The following is a 22,403-nucleotide window of genomic DNA, read 5'->3' as shown; positions in this document are numbered from 1 at the left end:
TACTAATTTTTGAATACTTGCTGCGTGCCAAAGGATGAAGGAGGGACTGAGCTAAGACAGTGGCAGTGGGAATTAAAGGTGTTTTCTAAGAAGGGCATTTTCAAGGACAGAGACGAGGTTGAAGAAACCAGGGGAGTAGTTTAGTACACCAACGATGGTGATTTGAAAACAAAGAAGCAACATGTTTCAGAGGAAGATAATTCCTCTTTAGATAAGCCGAGTTTATCTATTCCAGATGCCTATGGGATATTTACTTGGAGGTAAAGTTCCCTACCTAGCTCAAGAGGTCAGAAATAAGATACAGATTTGGGAGTTATCAACACACAGACAAGAGATGCAGCTCTCTCTGGAAAAGTTTATAAAACAAGAAAGAAGCGAAGGCCACTGAGGTCAACTGGAGTGACTGATTACTAACACAGTTCGAATCTACACAAAAGTATATTGCAGTTTGTAAACAGCTGACCATAAGCCAGCACAACACTCAGAAAATACCCTCAATTTTACTGTATTAAAGGGTTGATTACAATTAATAAAAACAAATACTCTTATTTAGAGGTACATTAATAGGTCTTGAACATCCATGTTTATGACCATTTGTTACTTTGCTCAGTCAGTTCTGTCATTTTCTGAAGCTGTATTTGTTTAAATTTTTTTCATCACTTAAAACTTGAATTGATGTCTATTATAACTATTTGCCCTCGAAATCTTTGTAACTATTTGACAGTATGTGCCTGCTAACCTAAAATAAACATAGGCTTTTATCAATATATATTTGAGTTTTTAGGCTGTACTGTGAACTACCTGGCAAAACACATATCTTCTGTAGTAAATCTAGTCCCTCCATCAACCTAACCAACCTCAGTTATTTAACTTCTCATACTACTCCCAACACAAAGCCTCGGCTCTCCTACCCCAAAAACTGTTCCACAAGCTCTGAATTCCCCCAAACCCCTACACACACACAGACCCGGCAATTAAGTCCCTCTTCCATCTACAATATGGAAAGACCATCCCAATTTATTCTTCACCAAGCTTCAGTTCAAGAATTACGTAAAGCATGTCCAGTTCAATATTTACTAAGTGCCTTCTCAAGTATTCTAAATACAACTTATGAAGTTAATAAAAGTTATTAATTTAAAAAATATTTTGTATGATCTATTAAACAGTTACATCAAATCTCCAGTGGTTTCAGAATATCTGATATAAATTTCATGTAATATTAGTTTTAGCAAAAGAAGGAAAAATAGGTCATGTTGACTTCAATCTATTATTGTAAATAATCATATTGGATGAAGAATACATATATGATATTGAAGACATAGGAAAGAATTATGTTATGCAGCTAAGAAAATATCACCTATGATCACATTTAAATCAAAAGGTATCTGTACTCTTAAGGGTTTTTTTTAATGTATCTTGAAATCTTTGTGCAAAACGGAAAGCAATCCGTGTATTTCCTTAATGAAGATGTTTACAGAGGTAACAAAGAGGTTTCTTCTGAAATGCAAACTATCTGCTTTCCGATGTTACCTCCTGTCATCATGGACTGGAATGCAGCTGGAAAGAAAAAAAAAACTAGGTTATCTGAAAACATAAATGTCACCATCATACATGTTTATCAGTAGGTCAGACACATACAATTAATTTGAATAATTTCTTCAATGATTTTAAGTACAGAAGGAAATTGTCATGAAAAGAAACCTCAGGTAAAACACTGGCAAAGTTACAGGACAAACTAACCCAATTAACATCTTAAAAATGTGTTTTTACCCAAACTAGAAATGATTAATTGGTGTCTACATCCATGTTCACTGTTACAGCGTCTGAAGACGAGAGGCAAATAAATATGAGGATAAATGTCAGCAATAACAATTTTTAAATAACTTTAAAATATTAGAAATCTAGTCATGAAGTTTTACTAAGTGAAATATACATCTCCAAATATATTAATTTTTTTTCTCAAAAAGGAAAAATTATCAGTTTTATTCAATCCTCTTTATTTGAAACAAAAGAGAGTGTTGAAATCTGTGTATGTTAGTAAAAAAAAAAACCCCAATATTGAAAATTTGCTTCATGTAATCTTATGATGGCTTAGAACCATTCAATCAGAAAAAGTTACCTAGAGGCTAAATGACTTTCACAATTCTTACATTTTTTTTCATAAGTTATTTACAAAACCAAAGAAACACTTACTTTACAATTTGAAATGTGAAAACAATGGCTCTTAAATACCACTAAGTTGAACTTCATGAAGTTTGATCAAGACTTTACAGGAAAGAAATGATTTAAAAAGAAAAAAACAACAGAGAAGTAGAATTAAAAGAAAAAAGAGAGTATCTGTGCTGAACTCATGTGTATAATAAATAAATCTACATTCATCTTACCTCCCATGTTTTCCAATCCATTTATCATAGTCTCTTTGATCTGTAAATCAAAATAGGTATATTTTATATTCTTTAGACTTAAGTGTTTCTATTTAACAGTTTTTAGTTTTGCAAAAGGCAGCAATACTATTTAGCATTTTCTGTCTAAAAAGAGATATTCTTCATTTTGTGTAGGTAGTCCAGAAAAGTTTCCTATCAATTCATTTTTTTAAGTAGAATCCTATTTTCCCATTGTCTAATCTTCAGTTTGTAATATCACATGCTATACACCTTCTTTTCAAAAAACGAAGTATATAAGCACACACACATACAACTTTGCCTATCATTTTCACATTTCAAGAACATCCTAGGTCAGGGTCTCTGGACACCAGATCAATAATTCCTGATTTTCAGCCACAGCCAAGAGATCTATTAGAATGTCCAGGGAGGGCAGGAAAGATGTATGGTGGTGGAGAGGTACTAGGAGGTGCTTATAAGACTTTCGAGAAAGCACAGCTTCTAACTCATAGTAGCATTCCATAAATATTTGTTAATGAATATTACAATTTGGAAAAAACAAAAACCTACTGATTTTGTAATATAGTCTAAGAAAAGTAAACATTAATAAAATTTTAGATGAAGGGAATAATGAGAGGGTTTCTCAATCAGAAGAGTTACCCTCACTCAGGCGGTAAAGTTAATTTATAATGTTCAGTATACTTTTCTTCTGTAGAAATATTTATTACAAAACTAATATTAAATTCAAATAATACAAAAGTATATCAAGTAGCAGGAAGAATAATACTGATAAAGAACAGAAGCAAGTTCTACCTTTAGCTTTCCTTCTTTAAACCACTGACTCAGCTGGAGAATACCAGACTCAAATTTGTCCTTAAAATTTAACACCAGAAATCTTTCTCTGTAGTGGGGAAGAAAAGGATAATGATCAGAGACTAGGGAGGGAGTGAGAAAGCCCAAATCAAATCATTCCAGAACTCTAAAATTTGTTAATCTTTCAAACATTAGGACTTAATCACACAGAGTCTGGTCAGATACAGCTTTAGGTGTAGTTACAAGCCTAAGTATAACGGACTTCTATTGTATTGTCTGCCCAGCATCTATAATCCCATTTGGTAGTAACACTGTGATTTTACTTTGTGGATGACATCCTTTCCCCACCCTCATGTGACAAAAGCCAGGCCAGTCTGAGCCATTAAGTATCAGCTTGGAGATGTGATAAAACTGCAAGAAGAGAGCTGTTCTCTTTTTTGCTTGGATTGCTAATCTGGTAAAATGTAAGAGTAAAGATAACAGTCATCCTCCCGCTGCTGCAAGAGAAGAGCCTGCGAGGGAGCCAAGACAATCCAGAAGAAAGCACAGCCCAGGGGTGAAGAAAAACTGAGTCATGGGACCTCCCTGGTGGTGCAGTGGTTAAGACTCCACCTGCCAATGCGGGGGACATGGGTTCGAGCCCTGGTCCGGGAGGATCCCACATGCCGTGGAGCAACTAAGCCCGTGCGCCACAACTACTGAACCTGTGCTCTAGAGCCCACGAGCCACAACTACTGAAGCCTGTGCACCTAGAGCCCGTGCTCCGTAACAAGAGAAGCCACCGCAATGAGAGGCCCGTGCACCGCAACGAAGAGTAGCCCCCACTCGCCACAACTAGAGAAAGCCCGTGCGCAGCAACGAAGACCCAACACAGCCAAAAGTAAGAATTAATTAATTAAAAAAAAAAAACTTGAGTCATGACACCACTATGCAAACCTTTTATCCAGCCAAATCTAAGCCAGTACTAATATTGAACTTCTTAGATACATGAGCCAATAAATTTCCTTCACACTTAAGCCAATATGAGTTGAATTTCTAACACTCGCAAAAAAGATTTGCAAAAGATTGATTGAACAGATGCATTTTTCAAAAAGTTTTCTGCCAGGGACCTAGTTAACCAAAACCTAAATGACCACCTTAAAATGTATATTTTCAAGTTTTATTTAATAAGAAAAATTATATATGAAAACAACATATTTTGTATACATCCATGATCTTTAAACCCCTTGAATCTGGTAATAAGGGGAAAGCGTAGAACACACCTTGTGATGTTTCTTTCTTTCAGGATTGCTTCTACAGCAGAGGGTAGTGGAGGAGGATAAGGCACATTTTTGTTGTACTGAGAAATTTGACCACATAGGATGATGTGGCTGTTCTGATTCATCTGTTCAGAGAAAATTGATGATTATAACCTAAGATATACACCTTCCCTATGTTTACTAATTTTATGGCCGCCTCAATGAAAGCCTCCTTGACTGTAATATTTAATCCTTTTTTTCTTTGTTCAAATGGCCGCACCACTCGGTTTGTGGTATCTTAGTTCCCTGACCAGGGACTGAACCTGCGCCCTGGGCAGTGAAAGCATACAGTCCTAACAACTGGACCACCTCCAGAGAATTCCCTATAGTATTCAATACTATAATGCCAGTTATAATTGGCATTATAGTATTATATAATTAGTATTATATAATTATAATGCCAATTAATTGATTTTGTTTTGAAGACTTACCCGTTATATGTATTAGAGAGCTTTAATTAGCTAGAAAATAAGTCTACTCCAAAGGAACACAGCGGTAAATAAGAGTTTGGTAATCAGCAAAAGAATTGCATTAGTTCTCACTGTCATCATTGTTGCTACTTTTGTTATTATTGGTAGAGTATTTCTTAGAATTTGAATAATTTAACCTCAATTGAAAACAATTTTACATAGAGTAAAGGACAATGCAGTGTTAACAGCTAATGCTGATAAATTGTAACACTGTCAATTAAAATATGTAAATACCTGCAAGCTATGAAAATCCTTTCCTTACCCAAAGTCATGGCTGTAAGTTGGCTGATGTAAGTTGGTTGATGGTTAGAAGTGAGTTAAAGGTTAGAATTTCATTTGAATAATACAACTGTATTTTTTCACAAAAATAAATTACAGGTGAAAATATAACAGTGCTAGCAAAGAACTGAAATTGACGCTCACAGTGCAAATCCACAAACAAATGGAAGTAGCTTCAGCAAGCCCTTCTGTATCACTTAATTACAATACTGACCATCATGTTTTTCACCATAAACCCTACAATTTTATAAAGTTTTTTATTCTCTCTCAGTATCAGGTAAAAAGATATCACATCAAATAAACTGTAGTATTCAAATTTACAACAAACAAATCAGAAAACAACCTGACTTATCACTGTATCACTGATGTCACCGCCAACATTGTCAAAGTAAACATCCACTCCAGAGGGGCATAATTCACGGAGTTGTTCTGCCACACTCCCCTCTTTATAATTAATTGCAGCATCAAAGCCCAGTTCTGAGGTCAAAAGGAGGCACTTCTCAGGTGTTCCACAAATTCCCACAACTCTGGAACAGCCCATCAAATGGCCAATCTAGGGGGGAAATTTTTGAAAATTAAACAACTTTCTACTGTCACAATTTAAATGTAAAAATGTGAAAGTATGAAAGTTAATACAAGTATATATATGAAAGTGTTCATCACAACTGAGGTTACATTATAAGGCTTTTAGCTGAAAGTAATTTGAAACCAAAAGAACTGAGAACAGATATAATAGCATTCTTTTAAAAATTAAGATTGAATAAAATTAGAGTTAGTTTGAATGTTAAAATCTCGCAATTTAAAGATGATGTCATAAAAGGAATAGTCAGACCCAAAACATCTCTATCTTGCAATTCAATAATTTTCAGGCCTGTGAGCAACTAAAATCACTATTAAGATAAAATGTTTTGTTTCGATGGTTTCACGCTATAAAGGCTATTATTCATAAAACAATGTACTTTATAAATTTCTATCATAATATTTACTATACTTCTAGAACCCAGTAAGTGCTTTCTTTTTTTTTTTTTTTTTTTTTTTCCGCGGTACGCGGGCCTCTCACTATTGTGGCCTCTCCCGTTGCGGAGCACAGGCTCTGGACGCACAGGCTTAGCGGCCATGGCTCACGGGCCTAGCCGCTCCACAGCATGTGGGATCTTCCCAGACCGGGGCACGAACCCATGTCCCCTGCATCGGCATGCGGACTCTCAACCACTGCGCCACTAGGGAAGCACCCTCAATGAGTGCTTTCTTATTTGAAGATGATTTTTTTTAAATATAAATTTGTTTTTTAATTCATGTAACTCCAGATAGGTACTCTGTGATTTTCTTCTTCATATTGATTAGAGCAATGCTCTAGCATTTACCATGTCATTTTTGGTTAAAAGAGAACAAAATACAGGGCTTCCCTGGTGGCGCAGCAGTTGAGAGTCCGCCTGCCGATGCAGGGGACACGGGTTCGTGCCCCGGTCCGGGAGGATCCCACGTGCCACGGAGCGGCTGGGCCCGTGGGCCATGGCCGCTGAGCCTGCGCGTCCAGAGCTCCGCAACGGAGAGGCCACAGCAGTGAGAGGCCCGCGTACCGCAAAAAAATATATAAAAATAAAAATTAAAAAAAGAGAACAAAATACAAAAATCTATAACATTTTTCATATTGTTAAGAAGAGAGTCTAAGCATGCTATAGCATCATTTCTACCAAAAATGTGTAAAGTAATCATATTATAAATTTGTTCAATTTTATGTTTTAAATTATATACACATATCCAGAGATTCAGTTAGGACTAGTTTTTTAGAAAATCAGATTATTCTCCGAAAGTTTACCTGCCCAGCTACGGATCCACAAGCACCAGCAGCCCCGCTAACAACCATTGTCTGATTAGAGTCAGCAGTTATATGACCTTTTTCCTGGATCCCAATCAAGGAGGTCAGACCAGGCATCCCTATAGCTCCAAGAAAGTATGAAAGGTGTCCATCCACAAGCTGTGGGTCTACCTAAAAAATATATACATACCTTTTAAAAATAATACTAGTAATTTCCATTTTAAGTCAACAGGGTAGAGACAACCTGTTAAGTACTGTATTGTGTCCCCCCCAGATTCATATAGTGAAGACCTAACTCTTAGTGTGAGTATATTTGGAGATAGGGCCTTTAAGGAGATAAGGTTAAATGAGGTCATAAAGGTGGGGCCCTAATCTGATAGGACTTATGTCCTTAAAAGAGGAAGAGGCACCAGAGATCTCTTTCTATGCAGGTGCACAGAGGAAAGGCTGGATGCTGTGTGAGGACACAGTGAGAAGGCAGCCATCTTTAAGCCAGGAAGAGAGGCTTCACCTGAAACCAAATGTTCCAGCACCTTGACCTCAGACTTCTAGACTCCAGAACTGTGAGAAAATAAATTTCAGTCTATGGTATTTTGTAATGGCAGTTAAAGTGGACTAATAAACAACCCAACATAGTTTCAAGAACAATAAACCATTCTTCAGTCTTGTTAAAATTCTATAATTTACTTGTACAAAGTAAAAAAAAAAAAAGAATATTACTTCTCTTTATAGTAAAAAAACCCTACAAAACCTTTAAAAAAGAATTGCCACATAAGAGATACCAAACATTCTTTCTTGCAATGTCCCAAATATCTCAAAAGAGAGGAAACACTTAACAGGAAAACACTAGGCAAAACTGGAAGGTTTAAAAATCTCTGAGCAATTCCAGAGTAAACATTTATCTATATAAAAATGAGCTCAGGGCTTCCCTGGTGGCGCAGTGGTTGAGAGTCCGCCTGCCGATGCAGAGGACACGGGTTCGTGCCCTGGTCCGGGAAGATCCCACATGCTGCGGAGCGGCTAGGCCCGTGAGCCATGGCCGCTGAGCCTGTGCGTCCGGAGCCTGTGCTCCGCAACGGGAGAGGCCACAACAGTGAGAAGCCCAAGTACCGCAAAAAAAAAAAAAAAAAAAAAAAAAAGAGCTCAAACTCTAACAGTTCTCATTACTGATGCTTAAAATGGTCCATGGAAGTGTAAGGAAGGTGTGATACAATTTCTTCTAGCTTAATTACAGAATAAAATGAGGTCTCTGTCAGGGCCTCCCTGGTGGCGCAGTGGTAGAGAGTCCGCCTGCCGATGCAGGGGATACGGGTTCGTGCCCCGGTCTGGGAGGATCCCGTGTGCCGCGGAGCGGCTGGGCCCGTGAGCCACGGCCGCTGGGCCTGCGCGTCCGGAGCCTGTGCTCCGCAACGGGAGAGGCCACAACAGTGAGAGGCCCGCGTACCGCAAAAAGAATAGAAAAAAAAAATAAATAAATAAATAAAAAATGAGGTCTCTGTCAGCTTTTTAGCATTTTACGTTTATATGTTTACCAGGCCCAATCAATAGTTAATTATACTTCTCTCACATTTTCTGTGCCTGTTTTCTTATCTGTAACATTAGGGATAATTGAAAAAAAATTATATAGAAAGACTCCCTACCATAAAGGTTTTATAATAGTTTTTAAGGAATTGAATAATTTTGGTAAAAACTCAATAAACCACCAAAAGTAATCAAGATTCGCTACCTTGGTCTGCCACAAAGAAAGAAAGTGGCGGTTTGTAATCAGCAGTTTTAAATGGCTATCAGTTAAGTCTGATGTGTGAATAAAGGTAATGGAGATATTAAAGTCTATAATATACAGAAAGGTCTACCGTACACTACACAGAAATGTATCCTGTAGTTAATAGTCATTTATTAGTAAAGCCAGTATAAAAACATTGTGAGGTAAGTTTGCTTTTAGCAAAGATCATTTTTCTATCCCTTCTGAATTCCTCTTCCTCATTTCTAATACCTACTCCCCAAACATTTTTAAGCTCTCTCCAGTTGCCCAATTTCCCACTATAGCACAATGACAGGGAAAACTAGAAAGTGCTGAATGTTTCTTTCACTTCCTGCTATGAGATTTCTAGTTAAATATATTTTACTAGTACCATTAAGCTGCCAAATGATTGTGTAATGTCTCCCGCACCTCATTTTATCTTAACAGCCATCTTTAACTGATTATAATAATTTGTAATCATAAAAAATACTAAAATTTTATAAAGCTTTTTACAAAGCCTTAATCACATTTCTCATAGCTAAATTTAATTTAATTTTCACATTCACTTGTGAGGTAGCTATTGTTTTCATTTTGCACATGAGGAAACTGAGGTTCAGAGATATAAGGTAACTTCCTTGATGACAAATATTAGGCTGAATTACATGAGGCTGCCAGTTTTTGTAGGTCAAAACAGACAAATATTGGTAATTCCACATGGTTCAGCCTAACAGTAGAAACCGAACTCAAGATTTCTGACACAAGATGGAATTAAGCACAAACCAAATGAATTTCTTAAGTCAAGTGGTAATTTCTCAGGAAACTTTAAAGCATACAACTATAAGGGGCCTTCTAGTTCTTAGTATAAAACATTTATGTAAAATTTGAGAAATTAAATATGGAAAACATCATCACTCATTGGCAATCTAAGAACTGTCATACATAGTTACAACCAACAGTGGAAGAGGAATAAAAGGCTTTCCATATTCTGACAGCTATCTAAAAAGGAAACATGTGCTTTTATTTTTTCCCTGATAACAAAAAGAACTGAGCACCAAATGCATAAAAAAGGAATTACAGGGGGGAAAAATCAGATACTTTATATTATACATCACCTTTTCAAGGATATTTCCATCTAGAATAACCTTGGTTTGCCAGGGCCAATAGAAAGAAGTCACAAAATCGCCTTTAGTAAAATCTGTGTGTTTGCTTTCTTCTATAATCCCAATACCTCCACCATCAACCACCTGAGACAGCTGCCAAGGTGATATATAGTCACTGCCAGTGTCTTCATTCATTCTACAACGCTAAGAAAAGAAAACATAGATTAGGATAATTCTCTCTGATAATACTGAAACAGTTTACTAATTTACCCAGTGACTAAAAGAAAGTTTGTAATAAGTAAAGTACAGTGTTAGCCAAACAAAACTTACCTTAATTTCTCTCTTCCTTTCAGTTATTTTTTATCCTGAAAAAAAAGTATCCCTTCTATAACAGGTAAAGAAGTGAAATTAAAAAGGAATTTTAAGTATGTTCTAAAATTAGATTGTGGTGATAGTTCCACAACTTTGTGAATAGACTAAAAACCACTGAATTGTACACTTTAAATGTGTAAACTGTATGAAATGTGGATTATAGTTCAATAAAGCTGTTAAAATTCTTAATTACTTAAAGAAATTTATATAATATTACATACATTATGCTAGCAAAAATAATACAAGATACTGTATCAATGGTTTCAATGGATTGTAGCAAATTAGGTACACTTACTGTTGCTGATAATATTATAAAACTGTCCATTTTTTTATAGAAAACAAACTAGTAACATATAGACCATAATACTGCTCATTTCTTCAGCCAAGCAATACTGCTTCCTCAATGGAAATAACCCAAAAGAGAAATGAAACAATTTTTATACAGTTATTCATCACAACTTCAGACCAAGCACTACAACATTCCTCCTAACCTCAGCTGGATGTTCTCTTTCTTCCTCAAAGACATAATGTCACAATAGCACCACACCTTTGCATAGGACTAGGGCTAAAGACTTCTCCCAGAGGTAATCAGGCTTTCTTCCTCTCTGTGGCTCACTCTTGCCTCTCTCATGAAGGCCAAGATGTACAAGCCTACAGTGTGGTCCAGGAGATGGAATAGATGGAAGGCTGCTTGATCAAGGGGCCCCCCATGGTCTGGTTCAGTTCACCAGGGGAAAAGACCACATAGGGAATTGAGGCAGAAGCTTCTATGGGAATACCCTACACTTCTGCTTGTGTGCCCCTCCCATATATTCTTGAAAAGCAAGTGCAGCAGCCACTGGATACTGGCCACACCAAGAACCTGATTCTTAAGGCTAATAGAAAAAGTGGGAACGAGTAATTCCCCATAGGTAAGCGAATGATGTCAACACAATAAAATGTTATACAACCACCAAAATAATAATAATATCTGGACTAGTTTTTCATATGAAGGTATGAATATAAAATCACAAATATGAAATCAAAATAGTATATACATATTAAATATAACCATGTAAAATACAGTACATACATATGATTAAAATTACTTGTGAATTTGGAATGATATAAAATTTCAATAATTTAATGTTCATCAGATTTCTTTTTTCCCCTTTAAAGATGCTTATGTCCTTTTTTTTTTTTTAGAACAGTGTCAAGTGAAAGCAACCAAAGTAATTTTCTTCCTTCCTTCCTTTAATACATAATAAGCACTTATGCTTGTCACTGGAGATACAGTGATAAATAAGATCTTTGTCATAATAAGATTTTATTAGCAAAAATATCTAATAAAAACACAAATAATTATTAATTACAACTGGGATATAGGCTGAAGGTCAAGGTACTGTTTTGAGAAAATATAACAGAAAGGACTAGTCTGAGGGTTCAGAGTGATTTTTTTTTATAAATTTATTTATTCATGTATGTTTTTTTGGCTGCGTTGGGTCTTTGTTGCTGCACACGGGCTTTCTCTAGTTGTGGCGAGCGGGGACTACTCTTCGTTTCGGTGCGCAGGCTTCTCATTGCAGTGGCTTCTCTTGTTGCCAAGCACGGGCTCTAGGCGTGCAGGCTCCAGTAGTTGCGGCACGCGGGCTCAGTAGTTGTGGCTCGCGGGCTCTAGAGGACAGGCTCGGTAGTTGTGGTCCACGGGCTTAGTTGCTCCACAGCATGTGGGATCTTCCCGGACCAGGGCTCGAGCCCATGTCCCCTGCACTGGCAGGCGAATTCTTAACCACTGCGCCACCAGGGAAGTCCCTCAAATATTTATTAATCATGAGGCTTGCACAATGAAATTCAGATGCAACATGAAAAAATATGAAAATAAAATTATTTTCACTAAGTCACAAAATCCTGATTCTTACCATGTAAGGATCCACAGAAAGGTAAAGAGTTCTGACTTGTACTTGTCCTTCATTGATATTATCTGGTAAGTTTACTTCTTCTACTCGAAAATTTTCCGCCACTGGATTACCATTTTTTCCTAGAATATTAGGCAAAAATATAAATCAAAAAGTCACTTTCCCATAGAATTATTTATTATTTTTAAAAGGTCACTCTAAGATTTACAGCACTCCTGGAATACACACATGAAGAAATCCATATTGTTTTGTAATTTTTCTGTAACTCAGCATAAATTCTTCAAATAGTTTCACTTGCTCTTGGTTTTCTCCAAGAATTTCCTTTGGCATATTGCTGTCAATGTAAAAATTTCTTTTTTAAGGTGATTACGGGTAAATCACCTCATCTGTTATAAAATTATAGAAGGATTTCAAAAAGTGAAAAAGCACAGCCAGCTTTTTTTTTAACTATGAAAATTAAAATTTACAAGGTAGCAGAAATACATTAGCCAAAGTAAACAGGTAAACTATCCTTCCTCATTTTAAGATGAAAAGAGAAACTAAATGAATATAATTAAAACTTCATATTCATTGAATCATCAAATTTATAAGGTGAAAATAGAATGTAGACATTTTAATCTAATTGCTCACTTTACTAAAACTGAGAAAAGGTTAAGTGTCTTTCCCAGGCCACATGCTAGGTAAGCACCAAAACCAAGGCAGCACGGGCCCAAACCTCTCAGGTTACTTCCATACCTACGCTTCTATGATTCAGGTTAGATGTCAGGTTAGATGACCTAGGATGACATAGGTCAGTGCTTTTCACATAAAACAGAAAAGCACATCTTAAGAATCAATGATACACATTATAAAGAAAAAACAAAAGCCACATATATTTGTAATATAACCTTCTAAAAATTATAATAATTTTAAAATACCTTATTTCCCCAACAAGTGGCCTTGATAAGTTATCATTTAAAAAAATGAATATTGGGACTTCCCTGGTGGTGCAGTGGTCAAGAATCCGCCTGCCAATGCAGGAAACACAGGTTAGAGCCCTGGTCCGGGAAGATCCCACGGAGCAACTAAGCCCATGCACCACAACTACTGAAGCCCACACACTTAGAGCCCGTGCTCTGCAACAAGAGAAGCCACAGCAATGAGAAGCCTGCACACCACAACAGAGTGGCCCCCGCTCACCTCAACTAGAGAAAGCTTGCGCACAGAAATGAAGACCCAACGCAGCCAAGAATGAATGAATGAATGAATGAATAAATAAATAAAAATTTAAAATGAATATTATATTGTTTAAAGAGTTTCTTCTAATATCTCTACTAGTGTTAATATCTTCCTACCTAATTTACCACATTTACATCATATTATTACTTTTTGTTCCTCCATTTGCATTAATAATTATTAAAGACCACAGCTGTTCCTTCATCACAGACAAATACATACCAGGTCGGGAATTCAATACCACTCTTTGTACAATCATCACCTTGTTTGCACAGTGGTCTCACAAGACTTCTGTATAAAATAACTCCTATAAACAGAAACGTTTTAAATCACAAGTAAGTTATGAAATATTCAACAATTTAAGTTAAAAAAAAAGTACATTTGTGTTTCTGAACAAGGAGAGGAAAAATCATATTTAGGATCCAAAAAAGATGTAGTCTCCTGTTAGAGTTTGCCTCCAAAAGCAAATATATGAAGAAAGACTAAATCTAATTAGAATATTTAGCTAATAAGAACAAATTCACTGAAGATTGAGTGGAACAAAATGTTTTTGGCCTCATAATTCAAGCACATTCATCTTCAAGCCATCATGATTAAGGCTCCTACTGTAGCTTGATTAAAAGAAAACAACATGATATATTCCTCCAGAGTTAGCCAGTTAGTCTAGTAGCAAATAAAACACTAGCCGTTTGAGATGTAACCAAATTTTCAAAAATTTTTATTCATTTCTCAAAATGGAAATTTCTTAATAGTTCTGCTGATTATAAAAGTAATACATCAAAAGCATTTTAAAATTCTCATCTTCTAGGAAATTATGTAATATAGAATGGCCAAGTGAGTAAAAAAGGATCAGCTTATTCTGGGTTTACAATCTGAGCTAATGAAAGAAGCAAAATGAAGTTCCAATGCTAGCACTATCTGACTTGGGCATGTGCTTGCTTCATCCATCACTAAAAATGAGAACAGACCGTTAGTGTTATTCTGTACCAAGGACTGTTGTGCTATGAAACATATATACATATATATATATATATGCACATATATATCCATGTAGTATTCAATAATATTTAATATATATTTCATTTAATCTAACAATCCTATTACATATTTTATTATTATCCCCAATTTATAGATGAGGAAATGTGCCTTAAAGGGTTTAAGCACTTTCTTAAGGTGGTGGAGTTGAGATCCAAACCCAAGCTGTCTGACATTCCAATCACTTAACTACTACATAAAAATTTCCATCCTATATGTCTAAGTGGTTTGATTTTTAAGTTACTAAGCAAATATTATCCTTTTTAAATTATTTACTAGTTGTCTTCTCTCATTAGATATTTTATTTCATCCTCTTTAGTACCTAATAACATTGAGAAGCCCAAGAACAACAATTATATCAATGACTTATTTTTTTACAATGGCAACATATTTTTTATTAAATTATAGTTGATTTACATTATTATATTAGTTTCAGGTGTACAGCACAGTGATTCAACATTTTTACAGCTTATACTCCACTAAAAGTTATTACAAGATAGTGGCTATAAGGCCCCATGCTATACAATATATCCTTGTTGCTTATCAACAGGTGCAATCTATTTAGCTCTTAGCATCATTTCTAAGTTTATACAGCAGCACACTTAGACATCTGACAACCATCTGTAGATCCATTTGATATTTAATAATGCTTGCCTTGTATCACTGGGTAATTTCATTTACCCATGACTCTACTAATCTAGTTTCTAAATTTGCAGGACTCTTGAATTTCTTCATATTTCTCTATATCCCATATAGTACCTGAGTTTCTTATATAGACCTGAGATTTATGTATACTTCTCAGAAAAATGTTAAATAATCATCACGGGGTATTTTTCAAATCTTGCTTAACATAGTATTTATATGGAGATAACTTATGGAGAACTTTCACACAGATTTATTTATTTCTTAAAACAAAGTATATAGGTAATATCCTTATTTTACAATGGAAATTGAGGTACAGTTTGTACCCAAGATCACATAGCAGTTAAGCAGAGGAGTTAGGACTGAAACATAAATCTCCTCATCCCAGATCTCACTTGTCCTCACTCTTTCCACTACTGCCCCCCAATCACCTCCAAACACGGTTTTCACGTATATAGTCACATAATAATGTTCAACTCTTCTGTAGGTACCCTTTTCAAGAGGAGAGGAATTCTGCTCCTAATTAAGAACTAAATGTCTGATGTTAGTGGCATTCCATAAAATAGAATGAAGAACATGGATATTCATCCTATTTGCTTCCTTTCTTTTTATAATGTATATATTTATAATCTCACTGGTTGTGACCTTAATGGCTGGTTGCTCTCAATATCCACTCTCTCCTTTCGGACACAATGTTGCCAGCTAAGGACTGCGTTCCCCAGCTTCCCACTAAAACAAAATCCCAGATATCATGCTATTTCATTCAAAAGTCCCTCAGTTATGCATCTCTAATAACAGGTTGTTTTAAACATAAACATTATGCCATTAACATAACAGAATTAATAGTCCAGGTAATTCCTTGACATTATCTAATACCTAGTGCACATTCAAATTCCATCTTTTTACAGTTGGTTCATTAGAATCAAGGTCCATATACTGTATTTTTGAGTCTCCCCTTTTTTATTTCATGTCACTGATTGTTGAAAAAACATGTTTCTTCATTCCTCTGTCTGTTGAATGACCTTTGATTGCATCCTCATAGTGTCTTTTTTTTTTTTTTTTTTGGCTGAGCAGCATGCAGGATCTTAGTTCCCTGATCAGGGATGGAATCCGTGGCCCCGGCAGTGGAAGCGTGGAGTCTTAACCACTGGACCGCCAGGGAAGTCCCTATTTTTATTATTTTATTTTATTTTTTCTCATAATGTCATTTACTTCATTCTTCTATATCCCCTCTTATCCTTGACAGGTAGTTAGATCTAGAGGTTTGATTTATATGCAGGTTCAGACTTTTTAGGCAAGAATCTTTAAAGGTGGTGCTGTGTGCATCCTATTTCATCACAGCGAGAAGTTCATAATGTCTTGTAGGGCTAAATGTATTTTTTTAAAGAAAATCTCCTATTGAATCACCATGTGTGTAAATTACATAGGGTTAAAAGGCAAAGTTTTCCAAATTGATATTGGATCCAAAGATAACTGACCTTAAGTGGTGATTAACAGCACCAAGATGGCTAAATTTTCAAAGGAGTCTTTCCAAATGAAGTTTCATATTTGCCACTCTTTTCCCTAATTACTTTCAATGTATGTTTTATTACTTGAAATTATGCACACTGTAGATTTGTCCAAATACTGCTTATCAGCATGAAAAGTACACTATTAAAGTTTTCTCCCTCTGTATTAAATTAGAAAGTTTTCAAGTATCAAACACTACAATTAACTAATGTAGGATAATCGTGCAATATCCCTCCATAGCACAACAAACAACACATTTAAAACATAAAGAAATTTAGTCACAAAATTAAAATATACAATAGGATACACCAGCTCTAGATCTGAAAGGAGGTGTGGTGGTGGTGGCGTTATTCATCCCAAATGGGAGGGAAAAAAAAACTCAAGTCCTTATTGACTGACATCAAGCAGACCATATTTGCCCGTAGGTTCCTAACTGGTGGTAAACAATATTCCAAAATAATACCAGATCAATGATCAACTGAAAAATTCTAGTGCCAGTCAAAAAGAGTGTATTATCTGTATATCTACCTTGCAGCCTATTATAAGGGGTAGGGCACCCAACTAGGAAAAGCAGAGTACATGTCCTGTTTCTAATCACGCGGGATCTTGGGAAAGTTCCTTCTCTCAGCCTGTTTCCTGAATGTTCCTAAGTGCCAGGAACTGGGCTAAAGACTTAATAGCCATTGTCTCCTTTAACCCCTCCACCCAACAACACTCTGAGGATGGTACTGTCACTGTTCCCATTTTATAGAGGAGGAAAACGAGGCACAGAGAGTTTGAATAACTTGCCCATGGTCGCACAACTGGTAGTGACTGCACTAGAACCCACAGGCAAACACAACACACACCACTGCCATAACATGAGCTTCCTAACATCTTTAAAAAAAAAACAAAAAAATTCTCTACCCTGATCTTGCTCAATTATTCTGCCACAAATGACTGTTGCCCACGGCCTTATTACAAAACGTGTAAATCTCTGGGATTTCCTTCCATTTTTTCTGGACGGTCGCTCTCCTTTCCTTTGAGACTTCTTTTTTCCTTCCTTTCCCCTTGTATGTGGGGATTCCTGCATGGCTCTTCCGTTTCTCAGTGGCTTCACCTTCTATGGGTCCTACTACCAACCACTCATACGTAAATTACTAAAAATCTGCGTCTACAACTCAGTATTTCAGACTGACTTCCCAGAATGTAAACAACAAGATAGGGACTCACGCCTGTTTAGTTCAGTGATTTATGTTCACCCCCTATGCCTGGCACATGGTAAGTGCCCATTAAATATGTGTTAAATGAACATCCCAAGGACACCTTAAACACAATTATGTCCAAACTTGAGGTTGCTTACTACCAAAATTCTAAAAAAAAAAAAAAAAAAAAAAAAATCCCTGCTTCTGCTTCTTCTCGAGCATTCCCTATCCCAGTGACGTAGGCAATAATGCTAGCGTCGCCAGCAGCTCCGGGAGGAAGCCGGGAGGTCACCCTGGTTCCTTGAGCCTCCCTCACCTGAAGGGCCCGACCCAGCTTCGGGTTCCCCAGCCCTAACAGGCCCGGCCGGCGGAGCCCCGCGCTTCACTCACCGCCAAGGAGCTCGGTAGGAAATCTCGCGCGGTTTGCAGAGCTTGCGAGGGGTTCGCCGCGCGACCTCGGCCCTCCGACCTCAGTACGCAGGCGCACGACTAGACCTCGGCTCCTCACCCCCTCCCCTCCCAGGGGCGGGCTTTTGAAGTGTAGGCTACAGACCTGCCTCGGTCACAGCGTTTCCGTGGAAGGTTGCGAAGGTGCGGAGATTTAAAGACTAGTCACATGTATGGGCAAAGTGTATTAATAAGTTAACTGGGATTGGTGGCCTATAGCTGCCCCTGCTACCTGGACCCAAAGAACAAATCGTTCAACCTTGACCCGTGAGTTCACTTCTAGCAGTACTTTGAAGGAATTTTGTTTTATGGATTTCTCCCCGAGCCTCAGGTTGGAAAGTTACACTTAGTTAGGGGCCCGACAAGCCTACCCTTCGTTTTATAGCCGAGGAAACTGAGGCTTGGAGAACTGCTGTGATTGGACCATCTACCTTTCAGCTGGTTAGGGGAAGTGCTGGGGTTACATAGTCTCTCCAGACTGCTGGCCCAGGACTCCCTCCCTTACAACAGGGCTGTCTTTTCTTTCGCGAAGAATCCCAACTTCCTCAAAGATGGATTACCCAGTGTGACCTGGCATCTTAATTTCATAATTGTTAATTGCCTCCTTTTGTGTTGAACTAGGTTGAGCAAGGCTTATTCCTAGGATAGCTGGGATTCCCCAGGGACTTCAAACCCAAAGGGAGACCATTCTGAATTAGGCAGGTGAAATAATTGCTATTTATACTATATTCATGTCAGAGCTAATAGCTCAGCGTAAATCATTGTATTCAGTAGCTGAAAGACGACTGGGATTGTGAGCAAGTGGGTAAGAATCATTAAACATCCTGGAGCTCCTGGTAACTTCACCTCTGAAATTTTTACTTCTTCGGAAAAGCTTCAGGAAAGGACTTGAAGAATTATACTATTGTGCAAACTTCTTCACGCAGGAGGAGAAACTTAACTTCTTTTATCTATCTTGTACAGGTAGACCTTTGATAACGTTTTGTTGTAATAAATTGAACCAACTAATGGAAAAGAAAATACTCTAACAGACTAAAAATAATAGCATAAAATATAGTCTAGAACTTGATTTTAAAAGGCTCTCTCAAAGTAGAAAAGAAACCCTGCAATATTAAATTAGTTTTGACTCTCTTGATAGAGGGTCTGTGAACTCCTTGTAACAAGTGTGATTTTTCTCTCCAGAATGAGTTCCTATTTCCAAAAATTCAAGAAATGAGTGTATTAATTGTGTCCTCATGAGAGGAGAGAAATTTTTCCAGAACTACCTAGTTAAAACTCTCCCCAAATCCTAAACCTCAGAAACTGTGTTAGATAATAATTGTTCATTGTTTTAAGCTGCTAAGTTTTGGGGTATTTGGTTATGCAGCAGTAGATAACCTAATATGTCCACTAAGGGAGTTCCCCGGTGGCCTAGTGGTTGGGATTCCAGGCTTTTACTGCTGTGCCCCGGGGTTCGATCCCTGGTTGGGGAACTGAGATCAAGCTGCATGGTGTGGCCAAAAAAAAAAAAAAAAAGGAGAGAAATGGCAGACTCCAGGGCTGGGTCAGGGTAAGCCCGAACCAGATGAGCCTGAACATCTTTTTTTTTGGCTGCACTGCATGGCATGTGGAATCTTAGTTCCCCAGCCAGGGAGCAAACCCATGCCCCCTGCAGTGGAAGCACAGAGTCTTAACCACTGAATGGCGAAGGAAGTCCAGTGAACATCTTTTTGCCACCAAAAATGATGAAGTATGTCACAGGGACACAGAAGCCAGCTTGAAGGGGATCCTACTGGCCAAATCTGGGACAACTTGAGCACCAATATAATTAATTACAATAATAACAAAAGATACCTTGACTCCCTCATCACTTTTGAAGTTCCAAGGGTTTTAGGAGCTTAGTGCCAGAAACGGGTAAAGACCAAATAGGTATTTGTTATTATAAATCACAATATACAGGGATATTGTGTTGAGGAGCAGGATACTTGCACTGAAATAAAGTGCAAGTGAGGAAAAAAAGTGGTGATGATCTCAGGTGGCCTCAGCCTGCAGTGGCTTGAAGCAGGATTTCGGTTCCCAGCTAGAGACTGAGGTCAGGCCGTGGCAGTGAGAGTGCTGAATCCTAGCCACTAGACCACAAGGGACCAGTGGCCAGTGACAAGGCTCTGGCCCATGAGCTGTGTAGAAATGAATTTACACATAGAGACAGAAAGTAATGAAACAAGTAAAATATTTATTAGGAGGAAGAAGGGTACGTGTGGATAGACACATGGGCGGACTTAGAGAGAGAGTCATGCCCTTGTGGTAGTTTGAATGACTATTATGGGGCATTTCTTCTGGGTTTCCTTTAGCCAATCATCTTGTTCTGAGTCCATATTTGGTATATCTCAGGGTCCTCCCATGTGTGCATGTGCATCTCTTAGCCAAGATGGATTCTAGTAAAGAGGCCTATGGGTAGGCCTCTACATCACCTACTCTGCGGTGGCGCCCCCTCCCTTTTTGACCTTCAAGGAGCCTTTCTGCGTGTGTGTAGTCGGGAAGGTCTCCTTGACTCTGAGAATGAGAAATATGTGGTCTTTTATCTCTTATCTGGGCGGGGCTCAGATCCTCTCTAGCTCCTGCTACTTTTAAGTACCTGTCCACAAGGGAGAAACACCAGCTGTTCAGACCGGGGCCCATCTATCTCCTGCCTCAGTGATTATACAGTAGAAAAATCTGAAAGATCTTAATATTCCCTTAGTGAGCTTTGTGGATGTGTGGATTAATGTCATTCATCAAATTTAAGAAGTCTTCAGCCATTATTTCTTCAAAATTTTTTCTGCCCCTTTCTCTCTCCCTTCTCCTTCTGGAATCATGGTTACATGTATGTTAGTATCTTAATGTTATCCTACAGGTTTCTGAAGTTCTGTTCATTTTTCTTGGGTCTTTTTTCTCTCTGTTTTCAGATTGAGTTATTGATCTATCTTCCAGTTCATTTCTGCCACCTCAAACCTGTTGTTGAGCCCCTCTAGTGAATTTTTCAGTTATTTTACTCTTCCATTTCAGAATCCTCATTTGGTTCTGTTTTTAAAATTTTCTGTATCCTTATGGAGAACCTGTATTTGTTGATGCATTGTTGTCATGCTCTTTAAATAAGCTTTTCTGTAGTTCTTTGCACATGTTTATAAAAGCTGATTTAAAGTTTTTGTCTGCTAACTTCAACCTCTGGGAACACTGAGAGGCCATTTCTATTAACTGCTTTTTTCCCTTAAGTATGGGTTACACCTTCCTGTTTCTTGGCACATCCCATAATTTTCTGTTGAAAATTTGACATGTTAGAGAATATATTGTAACAAACATGGATTCTGAAAGTTTCTGCCCTGGGGTTGTTGTTTCTGCCGTTTTTATTTCTTTGTTTCATCCCTTCTCTTTTTCTTCTTTCTTTCTCTCCCGTTTTTCCTTTTTTTCCTGCCTCCTTTCCTTCCTTCTTGCTCACTGGCCTTCTTCCTGCCTGAGCTAAATTTGGTCTCCACTCTGCGTGTACGCAGCCTCAGTTAGGACTATGCTTTGCTCCAACCACAGCTGCAGCCTCAGGCTAGTAGGGCCAAGCTGTTGACCTTCTCCTGCTCACCTGCACTGGAGATGTCACTTCCACTGGCAGTACCTCTGAGTGTGGACCAGATAAAGCTCCAGATAAAACATCTCCCTGGACTTCCCTGGTGGCGTAGTGGTTAAGAATCCGCCTGCCAATGCAGGGGACAAGGGTTTGAGCCCTGGTCCGGGAAGATCCCACATGCTGCGGATCAACTAAGCCCATGCGCCACAACTACTGAGCCTGCACTCTAGAGCCCGCGAGCCACAACTACTGAAGCCCGCGCGCCTAGAGCCCATGCTCCGCAACAAGAGAAGCCACCGCAATGAGAAGCCCGCGCACCGCCATGAAGAGTAGCCCCCGCTTGCCGCAACTAGAGAAAGCCCGAGCGCAGCAACGAAGACCCAAAGTAGCCAAAAATAAATAAATAAATAAAATAAATTTAAAAACAAACAAACAAACAAAAAGTCTCCCTTTGGCCACAGCAGAAAAGCTGCTCATGGCCTGCCCCATCCTAGCAGAACCTCCATGTATTGAGCTTTGGGCGGGGGGGGTGGGGGGGGGTGAGTAGCTCCAGGCCAAAACATCTCAAATTCCCTTTGTTCTTACCAGAAATTCAGCAGTTCATGTCAAGCGTAAATGCTTCTCAGGTT

At 37.9% G+C, this 22,403-nt stretch overlaps 1 protein-coding gene across 3 annotated transcripts; it reads right to left on the bottom strand.

Annotated features, from left to right (window-relative positions):
* Window positions 1-345: 345 nt before the first annotated feature.
* PTGR2 (prostaglandin reductase 2) lies at window positions 346-18,238 on the bottom strand. 3 transcript variants are annotated; one of them, XM_082618493.1, is made up of 10 exons: window positions 13,606-13,690; window positions 13,086-13,175; window positions 12,172-12,290; window positions 9,914-10,105; window positions 7,061-7,231; window positions 5,585-5,794; window positions 4,457-4,578; window positions 3,195-3,282; window positions 2,385-2,424; window positions 346-1,557 (listed from the first exon to the last, which is right to left on the bottom strand). In XM_082618493.1, the coding sequence occupies exons 3-10, from the start codon at window positions 12,172-12,174 to the stop codon at window positions 1,472-1,474; spliced, it is 912 nt and encodes a 303-aa protein (XP_082474619.1). In that variant the 5' UTR covers window positions 12,175-12,290; window positions 13,086-13,175; window positions 13,606-13,690; the 3' UTR covers window positions 346-1,471. The 3 variants fall into 3 exon arrangements, with proteins under 3 accessions (XP_082474619.1, XP_082474618.1, XP_082474617.1); XM_082618492.1 differs by lacking the exon at window positions 13,086-13,175 and adding an exon at window positions 18,070-18,088 and having other exon boundaries at window positions 349-1,557; XM_082618491.1 differs by lacking the exon at window positions 13,086-13,175 and adding an exon at window positions 18,144-18,238 and having other exon boundaries at window positions 350-1,557.
* Window positions 18,239-22,403: the final 4,165 nt, after the last annotated feature.

This window comes from Mesoplodon mirus (assembly GCF_964341445.2).
Source record: "Mesoplodon mirus genome assembly, chromosome: 4".
In the NCBI taxonomy this organism is placed as follows: Eukaryota; Metazoa; Chordata; class Mammalia; order Artiodactyla; family Ziphiidae; genus Mesoplodon; species Mesoplodon mirus.
This window is presented reverse-complemented; position numbering and strand designations above follow the sequence as displayed.

Bases quoted from the DNA above. Each gene is read 5' to 3' on its own strand.
- PTGR2 (XM_082618491.1), bottom strand. From the start codon at position 13,642: ATGATTGTACAAAGAGTGGTATTGAATTCCCGACCTG. The intron at 10,106-12,171 runs GTAAGAATCAGG...TTCTTTTCTTAG, and splicing joins TTTCTGTGGATCCTTACATG to CGTTGTAGAATGAATGAAGA. The intron at 2,425-3,194 runs GTAGAACTTGCT...TTTGATTTACAG, and splicing joins TTAAAGAAGGAAAGCTAAAG to ATCAAAGAGACTATGATAAA.